The sequence below is a fragment of the Ischnura elegans genome, chromosome 6 (assembly GCF_921293095.1).
Source record: "Ischnura elegans chromosome 6, ioIscEleg1.1, whole genome shotgun sequence".
Classification (NCBI taxonomy): domain Eukaryota; kingdom Metazoa; phylum Arthropoda; class Insecta; order Odonata; family Coenagrionidae; genus Ischnura; species Ischnura elegans.
This window is the reverse complement of record NC_060251.1, coordinates 102,789,875-102,813,213: the sequence shown is the minus strand read 5'-3', so window position 1 is coordinate 102,813,213 and position 23,339 is coordinate 102,789,875. Positions and strand designations below refer to the sequence as shown.

The 23,339-nt window shown below is 40.5% G+C and overlaps 1 protein-coding gene across 1 annotated transcript in view; it reads right to left on the bottom strand.

The window, feature by feature from the left end:
* Nucleotides 1–447: 447 nt before the first annotated feature.
* The window catches only part of LOC124161433, a 481,813-nt gene continuing 458,921 nt past the window's right edge, over nucleotides 448–23,339 (bottom strand). The window contains exons 3-5 of the mRNA XM_046537751.1: nucleotides 20,064–20,143; nucleotides 4,569–5,059; nucleotides 448–1,090 (exon numbers count right to left, since the gene is read on the bottom strand). Coding sequence (XP_046393707.1) covers nucleotides 448–1,090; nucleotides 4,569–5,059; nucleotides 20,064–20,143 — 1,214 coding nt within the window. The remainder of the gene's footprint in view (nucleotides 1,091–4,568; nucleotides 5,060–20,063; nucleotides 20,144–23,339) is intronic.

The following is a 23,339-nucleotide window of genomic DNA, read 5'->3' as shown; positions in this document are numbered from 1 at the left end:
AATATATAAGGGAGAATAATGTTAAATAGTTTACAATGCATATGCTTCATACACTCACATTTGGAAGACAAGCCATTCAAATTACCTGCCAGCAGTCCTCATATTTTCACTCAATTTACACAAAAAGGGGGTATAAATGTCATTCAAAAACAAGCCCTTCACTCAGATATTTTGAAATGGCCTCTTTCTATTCCATTCTATCTTTTACATATAATTTGTCTGCTTATTTATTCACAATATATGCAGGAATTGTAAAGAAATGTCACTCACAAAGAATCCCACTCTCAGATATTAATCGCATACTCAAAAATAAACAGATACTTGAGAGGTGGGTGAATTCCTCCACTGTCAAACCTTTTTCCTCCTCTGTCACACCTTTTATCAATCTGCAGTCTTCTCATTTTCACACAACTCATACAGGGTAGAGGAAAAAAATGTCACAAATACTTAAATACTCAGAGATGGCCTCTTCTTCTTGGTCTTCCTGTCCGTTCCACCTGACGTCGATGACCCCGACGAGTCCCCACCTCCACCGTTCTTCCCGAAGATGGTCCCGAGAACTTTGGAGACGCTGTTACCCATGCCCAGCCTCGCCCTCTTGTGTGCAGGGAGCGTTTTCGAGAGCGTTGACGGGTGCATGGAGATTGGTGTGGAGGGACACGAGGCCGAGGTGACGAAGAAGGGGTCGCAGCGGTGGTGCGGGAGGGTGTGTCGCTGCCCAGCGGCCAGCGTGGAGGCGGAGGCGGTGGAGGCGGAGGAGGACGAGGAGGAGGAGGAGAGGGAGCGGAGGAGGCGGTGGAGTGGGGTCGGGGTGGGGGGCGGCGGGGGTGGGGGGTGGCAGGCGAAGTGGTCGAGGAAGAGGGTGGGGGGCGGAGGGGGCGAGGAGGAGATGGAGCAGGAGGAGGAGGTGGGCGAGGAGGCGGACGACGAGGAGGAGGAGAGGGTCCTCAGCAGCCTCTGGGAGCGGGCCTCGCGCAGCAGGGAGTGGAAGGCCAGGGAGACGCCCGCGTAGCTCTGCGCCGCGCTCACCTCGTAGAACTGTGCGCCGTAGCGGAGGGACAGCTCCTGGCCCGCGTCCACGCCGATTTCCCTGAGGGGAGGGAAAAGGAAGGGTTAGGACCATGAGCGGAGCCTTGTGGGGGCAGGGTAGCCTGGACCTCTAAACTTGAATGGTGACGTGTTCGAAAAAAGTACGAAACCTGTATATCCATGTACAATTCAAACAAAAACATCAAAAGTTAAAATAAGTAGAAAATTAAATTTTATTCAGTACTACATGATGGAACACAGTTCCACTTCACCAACTTAAATGCAGTGGGAAGGGAAAAGGAAGAGTTAGACCCATGAGCGAAGTTTTGGGGGGGGGGGGGGAGCAGGGGAGCCTGGCTCTCTCAACTTGAACGGTAATGTGTCCGAAAAAAGTACGAAATCTGAACATCTAAGTAAAATACACACAAAAACATCAAAAGTTTAAATAAGCATAAAATTAATTTATACTCAGCACTACATAATGGAACACAGTTTCACTACACCATCTTATATACAGAATATATTTTCTGCGGTGGAGGCAGGATGAATGCATTCTTAAGTTCAGTAATTTAAAATAACCGCACACTGTAGTATTTTACATTTTAAATACATGAAAATTTAAAACGAATAAGAAGAGGATACTAGTAGATGGATATGAAATGGTATACGATAGCTGTAAGCGATGGGCGAAAGGAAGCTTAAAATATTCCTCACATTGGGGGAGGGGGCGGTAGAGTTTCCTTATCTACAACCCTGCTCTCAGACCTTTTAAGGCCGTAGCTACAATACTTTCTTGGGTGGGGAGAGGAGGTGTTTCATTTGACGAGAAGTTCAGTTAGTTAGGACAAATATCTCGGGGATGGTTCAGATCTGCTGACTCAACCCACACTGGCTACTGCATTAGAGCCACCATGCTGACGGGAGCATTGGGTACTAGAGTAAAGCTTCCCTCACAGCGAATTAACTTGGCGAGAATTTCAGAATAGCGTCTGTTGGTTCAGAAAAACTCACTGTTACGCCACTTCACTTGGCGTCATTGAAATCATCGTTAGGGTTCAAATACTATAGATCAGGGGCGCAGCTAAGAATTAAGGCTGGGGGGTTTAAGGCGCAACTAATATGTTGGGGAGTGGGGATATTTCATACCCGCCAGGGTAAGCGGGATTTGCGGGGGCCCTCCTCCAGAAAGATTTTAAGACCAATGTTTCAAATGGGGAGTTTTACGGCTTTCTGAGGGATATTTGATTAATCCTAACACTATTCCACAATTAATCCTTATCCAATTAAGTAAAATGTATTAAACTTAAATATTTATCGGCTTGGGGGGGGGGTTATCCCCCAAAACCCCCCTCGCTGCGCCACTGCCATAGATATTCCTTATTTTCAACATTCTCCTCTCCACCACAGATGTGGGGGAGAGGAGAATGGGGGGTTTAGGGGAGGTCACTGGGGTCATGACCACCTCAAATCTTTGTAAAAAATTTTTTAATTTGTATTATTTTAATTGTTTTTGTATCCTTGTAAAGGAGTGAAGGGAGTGTATATGCAAATGCATGGCTACGGGTCCCAATCGAGAGAAAAGTTTGAGTTGCATTTGTCTTTTTAAAAAATTTTAAACGGGAGAACGCATCTCCCTCCCTGAGGATATAATCCCCGGACCCTGGTAACGACACCCCCCTCCCGAATATGATGCTGAAGAGGATTGTGTTGGTTTGGTCGTTAGAGTGTTGGCTACACACCCCGTGGGCTCGGATTCAAATCCCAGTGTTGACTTAGAATTTTAAGAGACTGCCCTGTTTGGATGTTGTGTGGAGGACATTTCAAGCAAAAAAACTCCGTCCGTCGGATGGGACGTAAAGCCGTGGTCCCCTTGGCGCCTTTCGTTTAGAGCAGTCTAGTGCCGACACCGGGTTTCTTTCCACCCTTCCTTTCGTACCATTTCCTGTTTCGCAAATGACCTCAGCTGTCGGTCGCCTCCTCCAAATACAATAATACCAATTGTTGCTGAATCCGCCCCTGCACAAATGTACCTAAGGGGAGGAGGTTTGGGGATTGTAATTCTCCATTTATTAAAAAAAGTGAATTTCTAATGAACTGATAATTTATGTACAAATTTTTAATTAAAAATGCATTTATTAAAGAATTTTCAATGCTCATACCACTTTCAAAGCATCCTTTTCAGATGCAAATTTTTCAAAATACTTGGAGCCTTTGTTGTGGATGGATGGTATTCCGTATACCCATTAGTGGTAAACTTAAGGCGAATCTAAATGCGCATATGCTCCCGACTATAATTTATGCCCTGGTCCGCCTCTGTATTCATTCATTACACCGTATCGCTGGGTAAAGGTGACGAAAACGACCCCTAATCAATCAACGAAGAGAACCCGGAAACGGAGAAAAAAGAAGCGCGGTCCCCTAAACGTAAAAAAATGATTTTGGATGAGTGAGATTGAAAGTGTTTTTGGTTTCGGAGAGGGAGTGGTGGGGATTAGAAAAAAGCACAGCGATGCGCGTGACGAATATGAGATGCCAAAAGGACAAGGCCACTCGAAGATGGAGGGAAGATACCCTTCCCATCGAATCTCCCGCTGCTTTCGTTTTTTACCTTTCTTACGTCAGGAATTCGTGAATAACCTCGGTATCTGCCGAGCGATGCACGAATAGGCAAGAGATCCGTTCCCATACTTTGAAGTTTCTCACCCCATGAAAAAAGGCTCGTGGCGAGAATAGGCGATCAAAAAGAAAAACGATTTTTTTCAAGAATTTCATTTATTATCCTACGAATTAATTCTAATTATTTTATACACTACTAATACAATGATTTAACTTCATGAGAGGCACGCACTCAGAATTGGCATCGGGGTTGGGGGATAGGGAGTTATGCGGGATGCCTATTCTGACATTTTGTTATCTATTCGCACGCATCGGAAAACCATTCATTTTATTTAGTCAGTGGTCAATTTCAATTGCATAATAATATAAGTTTAATTCATTTTTTTATCGGAAGAAGTTATGAAATTTAACAATATCGAAAAATGTCAGAAGATAGATTCCCCTGGGATAGTGGTTTTTTCAGCATATGTATCGCGGGTATTCGCTGCAAGGGAAAAAACGTTCGGGGGGCTGAAGTCCACAAAGACCCTTTGCGGCTATGTGACTGCTTCATAATATTTTCATTACATAGTCAGATTTCCGGGGTAATTGACAGTGGCTCAGCCATGGGGGAGAGGTCAGGGGGCTCGTTCCCCCCAAAACCAATTGATGTTATCAGGAAAATATTAAATATATAAAAAAATTATTCTACTCTACCAATGTCTTATCAAAATAGCTCCCCGATGACCCATCAATTGGTAATTTGAAGTGCCAAAATAGTGTATAATGTGATATAGAGATAAAAATATTCACATTTTACCCAGAGCGGGGTCTCACCCCCCTGTCCCCTTGGGTCATGTCCCACAAACACATCGTCCTGGCTACGCTCTTGGCAATTGAGATAAATAAAATAAAAAATAACGCATAAATAAAATAACGCTAACCTGGCGTGGTCCAGGTCCCTTTTGTTGCCAAGGAGCAGGGCAGGGGCGGCGAGGGGCGTGGCCACCAAGTGACCATCATCCTCCGACACGCCGTGTCGCCCACCGCCGTGCAGCCGGGAGAGCCGCGCCAACAGCCTTTTGGCGGAGCGGAAGCTGCGCCGATCGCACACGCTGTACACCACCACGAAGGCGTCGCCCCACCTCAGGTGCTCCTCTTCCTCCTCCTCGTCCGCTTCCTGAGGCTCATAGTCTCCGCCGTAGTCCTCCTCACCGCCTCCCCACACGCCTCCCCGACCCTCGTCCTCCTCATCGTACTCCTCGAAGTCGTCTTCGTCCTCTTCCTCCTCGGATCCGCCGCGGGCGATGCGCCGACGTGCCGCCTGGTTCGCCCTGGCGCCGTTGTTGCCGCCGCGGCTCCCGCTCACCACCTTCACCGGCCTCCCGCGCCTCCAAGCTCCTCCGCCGTCGAATTTCGGGTGCAGGTCCACGCCCTGTGGGGGAGGCAAGGGCACAAGTTAGGGTGCGACGATACATAAACAACAGGAGCGGGCTGGACATTGACACCGTGACGAGTCGTTCAATCAGACCATATGTCACGACTCATAAAGGCCCCCTGGTTACGCAGTGCATTAACACGAACGAGTTAATATCAAAATGATGTATGTGTGCGAAAATGCACGCTGAAGTCATCCAGCTAGTGCGCAAATACTTGAACAGGTTAAGGAAAGCATCTAATTTGTTAAATGAATTGCCATGAGATATAATTCCAGGGAACACCACGACGCAGGCTACCTTATCCAATGAACATGGATTGCGTAATGGTCTGCATAGTGGCCCAGAATATTCCGTGATTCGGTTCCTGGTCAAGGGTAATTTTGCTTCATGACAATCATGTAATATTCACCGCCGTTCTCGCGGCAGGCTCGAAATATTACGCGTTCTAATTTGGTTTATGAATATGCACTATTCCGTTCGACCCAAATCGTTCATACATTCACACATTAACTAACGGATTAATGTATCGCATTAACTGGTCTCTAAAAAGAATAAAGTGGTTTCCTTTTATTTTTTCATTGCCTAAATCGAAAGATTATTACTCCTGGAGGACGCATTTCACAATTCTAGATTTTAAAATGACGGTATCTATTTTTCGCGATCAAATGAAAATTGAAAATTTTCAAGCGCGCGAAAACGGGACGGGTAAGTATGAATGCTGGGAAAAATCCGTGTGACATTGTTGTGGTTCCCTCTACCGCCGTGTGAGGTGATCTTGGAGCGAGGATATGTGCGCCGCTGCGATGCAGGTTGCTAGCAGGTAGCGTTTGTCTTAAATAAGGATTATTAATACCTTTCCTACCATAGGCAGTTTTAATAGGTGATTATAAGAGATGCTTCCCTGAGCTCTGTGCATCATGCATGCATTGGTAATCTTTCACAATGTAAAACTCCTGACTACTCGTAAAGCATCTAGGTTCCTGTGAAGTCACTTGAAGCGGCATCGCATGTGCGCCAATCTGGCCGTTTTCAAATGCGGTTAAAATTGACCATTGCCATTCGTCTAAACTGGGATTCCTAAAACCAAATAATTTGTATATAATGAATATACAATTGGTGGTTAAAGAATCGCAATCAATGCCTTTCGTTTTCTTTGATGAAGGAAAAAACCCAATTCTGTAGATTCGTAGGGAAAGAGGAAAGATGAGGGGTGACAAAAAAACCTTCCTTACTCATCAATTATGTCATAAGTTATTTAAAAAATGCGAAAGCCGAGCATGAACTTTCTACTAACTTATTTGCAAACGCTATTAAAACGGTTATGGAGAGCAGAAAATACTTCGCAGAAAGGGAAGCAATTCAAATGCAAACCTGAATAGGTTGGAACAAACGGAGGCAAAATTCACTTCCGCCATGACCAATATCCATATCTCACAGTATGCCCAATCAACATCGATGGTATATGAAGAAGCAGCTTTCCCAGCGATGCAAGAGAAGTAATGCTTACCTCGGCTCACTCTTTGTATATAAAATTCAGCACTTTATCGTGCCGTGAATAGGGTTTTGAAATCTCTCGTCTTCGAGCAGCTCGACTCCTGAGGCGCAATACTTAATGCGCATTACTCGAATGTATCCCTGACCCCTCATGAATATTTCCTTGGAGCAGTCTCTTGGAGGCAAGGTTTAGCCTATGTTCCGGGAGCAGCGCATGCATTATTTAACCTTTCACGTCATAAACACGTCAGTTGCAAGCGGAGAGAATACTGGGAATAGGAGAAGAGGGTATTAGTTAAAGGATACTCCGGGACATGAACTTTCTCCTCCCACTCTTCGATTCGCGAAAAGGAAGTCTCCGTCCGAGGAGTAAAATCGCAGACGTGATTCCGCTGTCAATAGAATGTTGAAATAATGAGTCGACGCGAAGGTAGTCATCCATTCCGAATCTGTTTGAGGGGAATCCAAAATGGCCCGCTGGGTGTCGGAATTCCTCATGTACGCTATGTAGGCCAAACACTCCGCGGGGCGAATGAAAACCAATTTCTCACGCGACTAATGCATTCCCGATGCGCAGAGGAGTGCGGTTTTGATTTTGCAAAGTATAACAGCCCAAGTGTATCCGAAAATCTAATGTACATACCTAAAGGCCGTTTTACATGGTACACGGAATTACGCAATCTGACGTACGTGCGAAGGCGCATTCAAAATTGCGTCGTGTAAAGCGGTGAATTGCTAGAACACATGCGAGAATGCGTGGATGCGAGACGTCAAAATAGCCCCCGTTATAATTTCGTTCATGCATTCACGCAATTCCACGCCATTTTAGAAATTACCTAATGCAGCTCTAACCTGCGTAATTCCATGCACCGTGTAAAACTGCCTTAATACTTATGTATTTCTCTAAGCATCAGCGAATATAATAAACGTGGTAAAATACGAGAAAAACTGCATGAACCTTTTATTGATTCTTACGATAGCTTCCAAAATGGAGTAACGTATAAATTCTCATTCATAAGAAATACGTTAAATTACTCATAAATAATTCAAAAATGAGTAAATTTAACAACTAATACAAGCACTATCATGTAAAATAAATAAGTGCACCAAATTTTACTGTATTAGACTTTTGGAAGTGGGATAGATCTCGATTTAAATTCAATCCAGACAAACGAGCCAACGAACGATAATTTAAAAATATGAAGTTAAATAAGCTAATTACAAAGAAAAGCTTTACCGATGACACCTATTCCGGAAAATAACGCAATGATTGTTAAATCGGAGCGATTTTCTTTGACACCCCCTTAGCTAAGGGAAAAGGCACTACTAAACGAACTGGATTCATTGCTATACATGAAGGTCACAACAGGATACTACTGATATATTAAACTATCTGAATGGAATAATATTCTTAAATTCTCATTGATTTACCCCTAGTATTACATAAAATTATAAAAAGATATAGAAATTCTGGAGTGTTCGCAAATGAATGTAGAGATTTTAAGTTATTCTGACAGGTATGCAATGTTGACTGACATGACCTGAAAAATGCTAAATACTAGAAAATCTATCAGATTTTTCAAAGGCAACTTAAAGGCTGTTAAATTGTGTAATTAATGCCGGAATAATTAAATTTACAAAGAAAATAGTTTTTTTTTGTTTGAGGAGGAAAACCTGATATTTGTTTGGAAAAAAATGGTATTTTTTCTTAACTTTTCCCTTACTGAGGCGAGGGTTATCGTTATCATGTTGAACTGTGACTTTGAAAATCTCATTGATTATCCAATAGGCTACTGTCGGGGGGTTTCATATAGAATTGACTTTTTGTGACCATCCCAATGCTGTATCTCTCTCTCTGTCGCCATCTCATCTCCTCTGCTCTTCCCACCCACCATTTCTGAAACTTGCTCGTTTCTTTTCGACTCACAATCAATCCACTTTATCTTCATAATTTTTCTTTCAATTTATACCTTTAATTAACCAGTCTATCATGATCAGCGATTTCTCGTTCCTTTTCTTATCCGCCCATCTCATCTTCAACAATCTCCAACGCATCCATATTTGAAAGCACTATACTCTATTCTGCACCAAAGCATGTTCGAAACGAATTTCTATAGGATAGGCATGATTATGGCACCAGTTTTAGAGCAAATACTGGTAGTGTTAGGTAGAATTTTAAATAAACAATGTAAGTATTCATAATTTTAAAAACTTTATGCATGTTATATGATTTTTTATGAAACGCATTCCGGGCTTGGCTTATAGTTAGTTCAAAATTGTCGGTATCTTCAAGTTGCTACAAAATTTAATACTTAAAGTCCTCAACAGACGTGAGTAAACAGAAATTATGCCAAATATTTGAAAGTAGGCAAAATACAGGCAAAAAAACTGGTATTAATTATCCCTGCAAAGGATTACGAAAGCTCTTTTAACGAGAAAGGCTTCGTTCATTTATTCTCATCAAAGAGGGATACAAGCTGAGAAGGCCAATGGATTAGAGCTATGATCTTTTGAAAATACGAAGATCTGTCATTGATAAGGATTATGGAGAGTCAAAAGTGAGAGGAATGGCGTCTAAAAGGGAAAGGATTTACGTTAAGTCTCGTCAAATGCCTTCCCGAGGCAGACGATGCGCAGTGAGATTTTACCATTTGAGTATTATATCTTCTCATCCTTACCCTATTATTTTAAGTTCATACCTAGCAGCCACTTGTCTGGCTAAGACAGCCCGAGCACCCCATTCCCGTATTCCGCACGTGTTATTGCACAATGCAGAGCTAAATGGCGGCTCGTGAAACCCATAAGTCACCAATAAAAAGAAGTTCACGGATGTCGCATCGTTACTGTGCTAGCCGTTAATAAAAGGGGGTGAGTTAGAAGCTTACTTTTAGGTTAGAAAAGACATCCTAGGCATTGAATTGAATGAGCACACTTCAGAATCAGAGAGAATAAGCTTTTTTTCCGGAGAATGGGGAAAGCAACGTTATAGACAATTTCGGCTTTAGGTTGATGCCAAAATATAATAAATCACATTAGTATATTATCGCCCGTAACTAATTTTATAACAATTACTCTCATCATTTCTCAGGGAAAAGTTTTTCTTCAAATAAGTTTATTACCAACTCATCATGAGACATGAAAATTTTACTAATTAATTACCGAGTAAATTGAATACAAAATAATCATGAGAGAGGGCGAAGCTTTTCCAAGGAAATATGGTTGAGTAGGAAACTATATATAAAAAATTATCAGCAGTTGAGAAAAGGACGTCAATCTATTTCTAATACAAAATGCTACCGGCATAAAGGGCGTGTTGTTTTTGGTTTAGCACAACGCTACATGATCTATTACCGAACTCCCTAAAAATAAAATTTTATGCCGTGAATAGTTTTTAAGTAAGTAAATGAAGGTCAATTATTTATTATTACGCAGAATTTAGAGGATAGTGTGTAGAAATAACATCAGGAATGCTGGCTGTTCATAATTATGCCAATGGGTAAGGCTCTGTACACATATTGACAGTAACTCTTTGAGTCTGCAACTCGTTGTGCTCGTTGAGTCTGCAACGGGTAACTTTAAAATCAATTCCACTTCACGTTCTGTGCGACCATAAAAAAATCATTGATTCTCCACCGATGAAATAACGACGTATCAGTGGTCGAAAGCGTCATGTTTTGGCTCGACGGGGAGTCACCCGCGGGCTTTTTGAGAGTTTGCCCAGGGGAAACCAATCTCCTGTGCTGCCGGCGAGTATGGGGAGGATATTTAATACCTTACAAACAAACTTGTACCCTCGAGACACGTGCTGACACGAGTTTATCTTCCTTTTTTTTGACGACACTCAAGCCGGTGGCTGCAGTGGTCGCTCACGTCTGCGGACGAAATGGAAAGCAATACTTTTTGATTTTTTTTCCTCGGCGGGAGTTGTAAGCAGGAGAAATGACTACTCATTGATCATTGAGTAAGTATAGCTCAAGCGGATGTTTAGCAAAAAAATAGTTGATAATAAAGACAAATATCGGCGACATTGTAGCTTATATCAACGGTGGGTGATATGAAAACGGTCCTGAGCAGTAATTATATAAATATTATGAGTACGTGTTTCTGGCACGAGAGTCGAAGTGCAACGCAAGAGGAAACAGTATTAGTTGAAAAAAAATCGGTTTTATAACTTGCATTTAATTTAATTTTTGCCAAAGCAATAGATTTGCATTGTAATTGTGATTATGATTAATAAGTAAAAGTTTCGGCAGATTCTGAGACGGAGTATATGGGAAACTTTAACAAACAATGATTCTAACATTAATATTAAGCCAGATAGCAAATTGAATCAAATAAATTAAATTGATACGAAATGTCCTAAACAAAGTTAAAGTTATAATTCAGCCTATTATGGCTCTAAAACAATAAGGAAACTAGTATCAGAAATAATATGATTCAAGGTACATTTTATGCACAAATATAAGAAAAAATCTGGAGGGGTGTATATGTTACCCATCGTCATTCAGCTTTATTGACGACTCGAATATATAAACAAAGCCGCCTCTTCGTGGATGCTAGCCAGTATTGCTTCATATACAATCTTGGAAATGTTTTTTTTTGGTGCTTACGTATGAAATTACAAAATTAAGTCTTTGAAGAGAGGATCATGGCAAGATTAGATTGAAAAAAGTAACTAACAGTTCATTTTATTACTGCTCATTCCGAATAACGCTACAACAGTATCCAAACTTTATTAAGGCAGGGAGATAGCCACAAATTGAGGAAATAAATCCCTCACAAGAATGCAACCAAGAATGAAACACGTATGACCGATGCGCTAGGTTGAAGAGTAGAGGAAAAGCTGTGACCCGCTCGACAGCAGTGCGTGACGTTTTCAACTTATCTGCGAAAGGTTTAATGCGAACAATTTTTCTTCGCAAATAGCTCGAGAAGTAGGTCGCAGCGATAAGGGAAAAGGACGGGAGAGCTTTTTAACCTTTATTTTTAAGCTTTCAATTTAATTAACGTAACACTGGCACCTTTACACTTGTTTGTGCCATTTTTTCCCCTGAGTGCATTCTACTGCACAATCATTTCCGTTGAAGACAGTGGCCGGGGGGTCCGGACCCCCCCCGAAATATAAAAACACAATAATTTTCCTCCATAAAAGAAAACAAAATATTTGAAAATCGTGAATTTAAAAAATATTTTTTTAGCAAATGAAGTTTATTTCGATTATGAAAAGTGTTAAAATTAGTTACTTAGTACCCTGTTTTTAAAAAATTTTCCCCCTGGTTTTGGACTGCCCCCGAACAAAATTCCTGGCTGCGCCACTGGTTGAAGTGGTAAATTCTCACCGGCAGCCGGACTATTACTCTCTACATAATCGGATCAATTAAGAGAACTGAATTTCTTTATTTAGGTATTTAAATACTTATATTCATAATATTTTTCAGATTCAATATCATCATATATATACTTTAAATTTTATATATTGTTAGTATCGATATTTCATTGACATGTTGATATTTTATAGTTCATTGTACCGCGGTTGCCTGACGGTCGTTTTACGGGTTTCCCACCGTCCTTGGGTGACTGCCAGCCAACACCTTTCCGTACCAGTGTTTCAACCCAGTGATGCTGAAGTCGCCAGACTAAACAGCTCCTCGGGTATACTGTTTTTATTATGTATTTTGTTTAAGTGTTATAAATTTTATATAGGTACCTGCTTTATACTCACGCAATAATCTATTATTGAACTTGAGAACTGAACTGGACCGGCAAATTCGACCTTTCGCTGGCAGTAGTGTCATAAAGAAGGCATATATGCACACTTAAATCTGTATTTTTTCTATCATTTTATGGGTATGGAGCCCTTTCACCTAATACAAAATTAGCAGCAGAAAAACAGATGTATTTTCTTAGTTATTGAAGGCCAAATCCATTTGAGAACCACACAGCTGGCGACATTATTAAGAAGCTATAGTAAGTAAAAACACTCGATGATGCTTCTGGCGAGTGGGGAAAGACCATTGGTAGTCACCTCTTCATTTATCAGTTTAAATTCAACAGCAGGTAAGTTGTTATCACCCGAAGGAAGATTATGATCGTAAGAATCAGGAAGGAGAATATCGTCAATTAGAGAGCAGTGGGTTTCATAGACATTCCCTGGCGAACCAGGAGAATTATATCCTGAGCTAAGCAAGATGTTCACCAAACCAATTGTAACTTCCAAGAATAAATATTCAATAGTATTATCGGGCACGCCAATAAAATGGGATTTAAGTTAGACTTGAGGGCAATAAGTTCCCCTCTATTTTTCGCTGACAGGAGTGCCACCGAAACTGACTCCTTTTACTACACAGCATTCGACGCGGTAGAAACTGGAGAATTTAGGATACTCCTTTTTTTCTCGGCGACACCCGAACTTCGGGGGAATCCTCGTATGCCATGGGGCGGCAGAGTGAAAGTAAGTCCTTCGTCCGCTAGCGACCCCCTGGGGTATGCGAGAATGCGTGCTTTGAGGGGGGAATGGGACCTTTCCCTGCACCCCCCTCTTCCAGATTTCAGCCCGTGATGGAGTAGCGCGTGCTCACGCGTAATCGCCTCTCGTGTCTTCCCGCCTCTCCGTATCGTGACGATTCGGCAACAGGGACCGCCTTATGGCACGCCGTGACGGGTCGCCTCCCTCGCAGTCTTCTCGCGCTGTATCGCTTCATCTCTCTCAGCGAAGAGTGCAGTGAGGCTGCCACCTTGCAAGCCACTCTTATGCTTTCTACGTCATTCCGCAGGTAACATAGTCTTATTAATTTTATTACGCTCATGAGGGACTTTGATCAATAGGTGGCGTTATTTTTTCTCTCGATAATTGAAATATAAAACAGATAATATCGTCTTAATTCTCAATATTGTATTATTACAGACTGTATACAGCAGTATTATTACAGACTTTGATCAATAGGTGGCGTTATTTTTTCTCTCGATAATTGAATTATGAGACAGATAATATCGCCTTACTTTTCAATGTTGTATTATTACAGACTGTATACAGCAGTATTATTACAGACTTTGATCAATAGGTGGCGTTATTTTTTCTCTCGATAATTGAATTATGAGACAGATAATATCGCCTTACTTTTCAATGTTGTATTATTACAGACTGTATACAGCAGTCTGCTCTTAAGAATGGCGTCTGAACGTTGAAACCGATTGAGCAAATAAAATTACGTGGAAAATTATTACAACTGTTTGTGTCATTACTATGGATGAATGGTATTTTTCATTTTAAAATGAATTATTATTTCTCTTGGGCAGCGTTTCGTTCCTTATTCATTCAAAAATATTTTTTATCCTCCCCTTAATACAAGTGCTGGAAAAATTCGGTTTCATTGGCTTACATACATCAATTAATGAAGTTAATTCTGTAGCCATGTACATGAGTTTATAAACAAAATTTCTGTAGCCCTGATGATGGTCATAATACAGATAAAAAAATTGGCTTAAAAACAATAACTCATTATATAATAAAATATATAACCAACCTTGGAGAAGTAATAAGACTGTATTATCGTCGCTATTAGTACTTAACCTTACCAAAATAATTATGAACATGAATAAAAATAACTGCATTACAGATACCCATTTGAAGCTGCTAGGATAATTTCACAGAACAAAAGTACGGTAGATTTCTTACATGTAAGACAAAATTAAAAATCTTGCTTGATTGTCGCTAAAATACTACCTCGTAAAATCATACTGCTTTCAAAAGAATCCTTTAATACCTCTGCGGAAATTTGAATTGTGGTCGACTTTCAAAGGGAGATTTATGGTTTTTTGTTTACATATTGGTTACATTTCACAACTTCCTGGAGAAGATACTCAGTCGGACTTTGATCACTTATACAACTTCAACAAACATGGACTCCTACCACCCCAGGCTGGACGGCTCAACCTCTCTAACCCGTTCACTCGTGTTGGGAGATATAGCAGTAGGGGAGCCAATCCTCCTCCATCCTAGGTGATATACTAAGAAATTTATTTCATATTTTTACTTATTAAACACAAAGTAAAGTTTTACGAGATTTTCCGAAAAAATACAGGGTACTCTTGCCATAACTTAATTCAGACACATGGAATTATTTACACCATCAACATATCTTTGAATTCAGCGCCTTTAAAAATCACCCATGGAGCTATAAAATAAATGGAGTAAATAAAGTCCATACCAATGACCCAAGCCGTCAAAATTACTCTGAACAGACTTATTTAAACTTATAAAAGCAACATTTTCGATAGTTCAGTCAAATATTCCGTAACTTTAAAAATATTAATTATTAATAGCGTTATATGACTTAAATGTATTAAGAATTTCCATGTGATACCTGAAAAATGCCCAGGATTGAAGGATAAATACTACAAATCATCGTTCAGGGTACTCCTTAGCTAAAGATAGCGTTTTAAGTATACGAATAAATATAATTTTTTTCTCCGAATATCTTCAAATATACTACTTCCTATTTTTACATCAAATTCACAACTTCCTATTTCCTAAATTGGACTAGCGGTAGGTAGAGCCAGGGAAGAGTAGGCAGAGCGCGGGACTACCGACCAAAGAAAGGCACAGAGAAACCCTCGGACGCTCTCAGGTCATTAAACCCCTCAAAATGAGAGATGGCACAGGAAAAAGAATTGCCTCCCCACCCGATCCTGAATGTGAGGCACCGGTAGCTTATTCCCAGGAGAGCTCTATCTTCAGCTTTTCCAAAATAACCCATGGGTAAAGCAGGTACTGCGTTAAGGCCGCTATACACGGCGAATGATTTTATTCGCATGATCATTCAGCATGATCATGCGCATGATCATTCACCGTGTATGACGGAACAATTCGCGAATGAACCTTCATGCGCATGATCATTCAGTAAAAATTAGAACATGGTCTATTTTGCACGCATGATCATTCAGTGAAAATTAGAACATGTTCTATTTTGCTCGCATGATCCTGCGAATGATCACGTGATCATTTAGCATGATCATTCGCATAATCATTCACCGTGTGTAGCGGCCTTTTGGAAGTGTTGGTAATGTCCGCTTGTCTCGGATAGTTTGCATTCCAGTCCACATTTGAGTGCGAATGATAATGTGAATTGGTAAGTCATTTGGAAATTTATGTTTGTAATTACAAATGCCACATCCCCAAGGTGTTCTTGATGCACAGTGGAGATGAAGGAGAGTCATTTCTGATGACCATAGATACTTTGATATAAAATGAGTAGATTAAGGATTGTTTCATTGGAAAGAGATGTTGAGGGAACTCTGAGTGAGTGAATGCAAACCTCGTAGGAGAGGAAGGAAATAAAAAATGATATTCCAATAAGGCGAGGGAATACCATCAGATCAAAATCATTACGATTCAGTGGTGCCCAAGTAACCGTGAGACCATTTCCTTGCGGAGATATAGGGGAAAGGAGCGATCTATTCGGGAACGCGCAGGATGAGACAAAGAGGGAAATTGAGAAAAGAAATGTCTCCTTGGGCGGGTCGGGCCCTGTTTCCCGCCATCGCAAAGGGCCCCCATTCAACGCCCGCTACATACGCCCACCTCACCGCGAGGCATTGTATTGTTCCCGTGTCGAATGGAATGGGACAGGAGGACAAAAGAAGAACAGCGGGCGAGATGGTCTCCACACGAATGCTTCTCCAAACTCGCTTTCCGAAAGAAGGAAAGGGATGTGCGGACGGCACAGCGAGATGTCATCGGTTTATTCTTCTTCGGGAGATTCGGGAGTGGACCACGGATGGCGGTGGAATTCCTTTTGTGAATCCGAGCGATCCAGATTGTGAGGACGACGAAAGACGATTCCGCAAACGCGCAAAAAAACCACTGGAGTCCTAGTGATAGCCTTCTCCGGAAACCTCGTGGGCGGAGATCTTACACCAGAGAGTCTCAACTCCTCCCCGAGATAAAATTTTGGGAACGTTCGCCGAATATTTGCGAACCATTTGAATTTAAACCGGTTCACCAACATCGGGAAATCAAAAAATTTGTTTCAACGATTGGTTTTGTATTTTTGGAACTTATCACTCCAAAAATAGATCACTTTACACTTTACTCTGAGGGAATAGAATTTTTTTTAGTCCAAGGAAGAAATTCTATGGAAAATTGAGAAGATACTTAGACGCAATCTTCCTTAAAGATAAAGTGCTGGAACGTTGAATTTTAACCGGTTCACCATCACCAGGAAATGAAAACCTTGTTTCAACAATTGGTTTTCTATTTTCGTGGCATCACACTCCAAACAGGTTGCCATTTCCTTAATTCTGTGTAAATAGCACTTTTCTATCAGTTTCGCAGATATTCTACAGAAACTTGGGCAGAAACTCGAGGTAGAGACGAACCTCGCCCTATGATAAGATTTTGTAACTTTTCGTCGAGTAATCACGAACCAGAAACATTTAACAGATTCACTAGTACCAAAACAAATAAGCTTCAACGATTTTTTGAGTGACTTTTTGGGTCACAGGGTAAGGAATTACTTCACTTCATGTACATTGCATTTTTTTGTCAACGAAGGAATGACGTCAAGAGAGAGCTCATATATTTGAGCATATGTCCATTTTATCCGTATTCCTGTATCATAACAGCACCAAGGAAATCTTTCTTTTATACCTTCTGGTTATTTCTTCCTGCGCTGTTATCAGTGTTCTTGTCTCAGAGGCGTAATGTAAAACAGGTCCAACCACTGCACTATGTGTGATTATTTCGATACTTGGTGAAAGGCCATAAAAGAAGTAAATATCAGACTACGTAGTTTAAGGCTGAGAGAGCGAGAGAAGCTGAAAAATTGCCTTAAATTTAAGCCGACGAGTCAATACAGCTCCACAGTTTCACGCGCTGACATCTTGGTTACCCTCCCTAATTATTAACCAGCACCAATATCAACACGCAACGGATGTGAGAACGAAATATCACGCTTAATTTCCCCACCTCAAAGCTCTTCCGCGTAGCATGATTTATTGGTCCCTGGTGCGGATGGAAACTTAATCACCCGGCCGAGATTTCGTAACGAGTAGCCAAAAATGCCGACCTGCATAAAGAACTAAAGGTACTACTTTTAAAATCTCGACGCAAAACGGTTAAATTGAGTATTTATAAAACCGCATCTGAACCGTGAACTGAGAAAAAAAAATATAGTCCATCGGTTTCCTCATGGAGAAAAATGACGCAATTGGAAATTTGTGGATCTAATCGCTGGGTATTATGAGTCGACGCCAGCGAATTGTGTGGAAGGGGAGAAGGTTTTAAGAAAGCGTTACGATTGGGAGGGACTGTATGTGATATATCGAACGAGAAAAGTGAGAAAGTGGATCGTTTTTCACGGAATTCGCAAATTGGAGACCGAGCCAGATTATTTTCCCTCACTTCCTCGCCTGTCTGTCGCCAAGGAAATTATCCACAGTGTGTCACCAAAGCGGTCATTATGTGGGGCATTCAGAGTTCGTTCGTACACAGAAATATGCTGAAACAATGGGGTATCCATTGTATTCTCGTCAATACCTCCCAAAGCTAACTTTTTCGATCCAGCGGAAAGATAGAAAGGTATAGACCAAATCCAACAGCAGAACTGGAAATTTGCGATGAAATGAAATTTGTATTGACTGAAAGAAAAAATTAAAAAAATTCATTTTCATCAATATCAGCTCGAAATTAGTGACTATAAGTTCCATGACTATATCCTTTCATAGCAGTTATTCTAAATCAGGAAGAATTGTTCCTTGAAATACAGAAGTAATGCACAAAGATTTGCATGCATGATGTCGATGATAGAGATAGCACCAAAAATGGAAAATTCACATTGAAAAAAAATAAAATACAAGTGCAATCGATATTTGTGTTTCTCGAATCAATTGATCAAAATAGAAACAAAGTTTGTGCTCGCTGCACCAATTTCACTGGAATCCTCCGGAATTAGATATCTTCAAATATAAAACTAAATACGAAGTGAATAAATGTACCTATACGTGTTACTCAACATAAAATTGGCCTAATATTTTTAAGGATAATATGAATTGAATGCTTAATTTTTAACATACTAACGCCTGAGACAGAAAGCAAAGTTGTAGAATTGAGCCAGATAATTAGAAAGTGTATATGATTCATGATGCATCCTGAGAGATGGCGAGTGACAGTTATAATCCCTCTATCACAATTACCGTTCCCAAAATTGGATTATCATGCGAACAAGGCTCTGGATTCCCACCCTTTCAGAATTTTTTGTGAGAAAGTGAGATTGAGAGCGAAACACAAACGACTGGTACGAGGGTGGTATGGCGATATGTAGGTGACTCTGCGTTAACACAAGCCGCGACTTTATTGATGGCGACATTCGCTTTAGCTGAATGCATCAGTTTGTCTAGCACTTAATCTATCTGAAGGATTAACCAATAATAAATGCTCTGAAAATCCGGAAAATCATCGGCATCGAAAGTCCTTCACAGCGTTTATAAACTTTCGGAACTCATGATGAAGTGAAATATAATAATGGACTCGAGAGAATTTTTTCCCGGAAGGGAGAGATTATCGTTCACAAAAAATACATCGCTGACGGCCTTTCAATTTCATCTTACCTCACACTGTTACATGGATGACCAGGAAAACACGCCAAATAGTGAAAGAGAGTCAAAGGTTGAAAGCTCAAATCAATTCTAAAGAAATGAATGGGATACATACAACGAACCATTTTTTTCCCGAAGTAAATGGCAAAAGATCAGGAGCTAATTTTGTGTGCCATGAATTACTGTCCGTCGTTACATGATTTCCTCCAGAAATAAAAGCAGAATTTAGGGGGTCCTCTTACTTTACACATTCCATTTTTGAAAAAGTACACATTTACCATGTTTTAAGCACAAATAAGGGAAAAGAGATTTTTTTTACTGATGGGATTTTCCATGAGGGAATGTATTTAGCACTTTTTCTCCTACGTTTATTAGATAGGAAAACAGTGATGTGTAAATAATTAAAAACGTTTCAGTTAACCGCGTCTTGAAGTTAAAAGTGTCGTGTTTTCTTCCGTAGACCTCTTCAGGGCAAATAATGTTTGAACCATTTGATTCATGATAAGTGCTGTAGATTGATGACATTTTTGCCTCACCAGAATTATTATCCATTTTTGTTTTCAGGAAAAATCTAAGTAAAGGCAAATGATAATTTCCCGTGTATAAATGCCGTGCTATGTATTCATTGCGAGTAATTTCATAAAGTCGTGTCTCAGAGGAGTACACACATACTACTTAAAAAGTTATATAAGTATTTGATATGAGAAAAAAAATGTTGTGAATGCACTGTAATTACAATTACAGTGCATTCATTATCGTACCGTTTTAGGACGACGTACACATTGCTATCTTATGCCACAATGGTGCCAAAACATCGCAGAGAACTATGGGTATCATATGGCGATAGCTCTGCTCACCCACTGTAAAAGGAAAGCTTCACTCTTAGGTGCGCATAATGAAGGAAATACTCACGGAGCACTTGGAAGTATCCAGAATTTCGACGTCAGTTCGGGCACCGCCATCAAAAACCACCGTGTGCTTGTACAGGAAATCTGAGGAAAAAAAGAATGAACACAAGGTTAAAAGAGAATTGAATAGAAAATATAGCAAACTCAAAACACAAGTTTGAAATAATATATGTATAAAATATATGAAATAATAGCATTTGAACAGTATTAGATATTTTTTTCTGGTATTACCCATTGTTAAGCAGTTATCTGACGTGGTATTTAGTCATCATGTGAGGTGTTATCTGAAAAGTTATCAGATAAGCAGTTATCTGACGAGACGTAGGGGAAAGAAAGATTTCAAACAGTCTATTTGGTACTAAGGGTTTAATTTTGCGCGACAAAATGTTAATTTGTTCCCGAAGCTCAGAGTCTAAATAAAAATTGTCGCCATATAATACCGGCGTTGCAACCTTTTCTGTGGGCAAATAAATTAAATAGGAAGAAAATTTAATAGCGAAAGTGTCTAGAGTTTTCGCCCAAAACAACCTGAAAGATTCACAGATTCTCTCTCTTCTACGGATCCGTGATGCAAAGGAACATGGAGTGTAAAACTTAAAGGAGATGCCATCGATCTGAAAAAAATCTACACGCGGGCATTCCAACGTTAAAGCCCTTTGGGATAGTGGATGAGATTTTGTATCCGTGGATAATAGTAACTTGACCCGCAACTCCAATTCTCCTCCGTCCTGCGAAGATCTCCACGCTAATGGACATTTCCAATGGCAGTGAAGTTGAATACCAGTAAAACCATATTTGGAAAAGTCGGAGTTGAACAAAGGAAAAGAGCAGAAATCGAACTCAGCTCTAATTAATTCTTGGCGGGGGAATAAACGAAAATGGGTTTGAGGTCAATGTAAAGTAGCGGAAGCTCTTATCAACCTCATGTGCAATCGGAATTCCCGGTTGAGTGCATTCCTACATCAAGCTATTTTTTATGAACCCCGAGAATGTCTCTGAAGAGCGTTTAGTGGTCACAATGAGGCTATCACGCACTTGAGTCCATTTGAAAAAAGACTGCCCTCTGCCCACTCGAAAAATGCATGAAAAAGCGTTGCATTCCTTTTCCTTGCACGGGCAAAAATGAACATCGGAGAATCCGACCTTAGGGTAAACATTACGCTCCTTTAGGTCTAAAGCTTTCAAGAACTCATCGAAGCAGGCTTTTCAAGAATCAGAGAGGACGGCAGTGGGCAATTTCTGCTCCAATCTCTGCGTTCTTCGCTTTTTCTTCCATCCATCCTTTCACCATTACCGGGCCAATAAGAAACAAATGGAAGATGCCCAGTTTTCAGTGCATATCAATGAATATAAGTAATTTTTTCAAAGATCATACAGTGAGAGTACCTCGGATTATCATGTAACATGCCCATGTTTAACCTTTTTAGCGTAAAAGAAGGATAATAGAGCATATCAACCACTGTTTGTTTAATTATTACATAAGATATTTGAAATGTAAAAAAAATAACTAGGTCATTCGAATGGATGAATGCTTAAGCCTGAATCACATGATCATTTTTTTTCGTCGCGAAAGTGATCACTATCGCGAGCACTGCGCAAAATGATCGTCGGCGGCAATTGTTTTTCGCGATGGCGATCGCGATGTGGATTCCCATCGCTATTTTTCATCACTCGTCCGGTCGCTTTTTCCGTCGCTAAAACCGTCACTAAAACCCCATATCAGCCAATCAGATAGCATGACCGTATGGTGTGATTGCAGCGCCACGTTTGACAAATGTGGGAACGGCATAAATAAACAAACACGCTATATAATTTCGTGATGTGGATCATATGACAACGAGCTGTGATATTGGAAATGATGCGAAAAGCGACGGCGGGAGTGACCGTGTGATTCAGGAAAATGATCACAAGAGCGATTGCTTTTCGCGACGGGAAAAGTGATCTCGATAGTGATTACTTTTGCGACGAAAAAAAATGATCGTGTGATTCAGGCTTTATCCATGTATCATCTCTCCTTATTGTACAGACATAAAGGCTTATGGAGCTAGGTAATCTCAATTGAAGCATGCTTATGTCTTGATTAGACAATAATGGGAAGCACCATGTTACCTATAGGTAGGTACTACTCTTGATATATTTTCAATTTACTGCATTAAAAGAGGATAGCTACAGCTCTCAACAAGCCACTTGTAACTAAAATTCGGCGAGAAATTTTGAATTTAGATATCAATCGTGACATAAGTGCACTTTTCAATCTCTGCATTGACCTCGTTTCCGAAAATTTACACTTACTTCAGTGGGCTCAAAATTTTTGTAAAAAATAACTTTTTACATAAATGTTCGTTCGCATTTCGTATGAACTTTTGCAGTAGCTCTGAACATCAATTTTCCATAAAATTCATCGAGTTTTACGAAAGTAGAATTTATTTCAAAATATTATGTCGTGACTAGAACTAGATAGGGAGGTTAAAACGATGCGTCCTTGCTTAGACCTCAGAACTGACTTCATTTCGTTCCGTGAATAGCGAGAGCAGGGTTTTCTGAAAATTATTTGCTAACACAATTTGGCGAAGAAATTACCTGATTTCTCCACTATTTTTATATTATCTTCGAATATTCAGCTAGTTTTATCTATAGGTAGCCCTTAGTGATGAACTCGAGTACATGCACAGCATTCCATTGTTATGAGCTCAGTGAATGTCTACAACAAGAGAATGAGAAGTCCACAATTTTTGGAGCGATGACTCAACGTGGTCAGAGAAGGCCATCTCCCCACCTCTATTCCCTTCGATAACAGGTCACTCCCTCCGCAGATTGCCGAATACGAGTTTGCAGCCTCCAAAGCCGACAGCGGCCTCCGTGCGCAGACGGAAGTAACGGAGGCTCGCTCGCATTATCTCGTTTCCATCTGCAGACGGCAGAACCAGGCAAAGACGAGGGGCGATACCCAAGAAACCCTTTGCCATCTCAAAATCGCCGTCACCACCCTAATGCCAACTACAAAGAATCCCCGAATAACAGCTCCGTCTTCTCCCAAAACCCACGGGTAGGAGAAAAAACCTAGAAACTTGCACTTAAACTTAATTGAAACGTCTCGTAGTACCTACATGTTAAACATCAGGTAAATTAAGTACGCACCTTTTTTGTACCTTGTAATCTCCTTTGCCATAGCTATTATATCAGATATCTGAGTATTCGTCTACAAAATGGAAAAACCGAATTTTTAGTTTAAACGTAGGAATACGAGAATTAGATCTAAATGACTTCAAACGAATCAAAA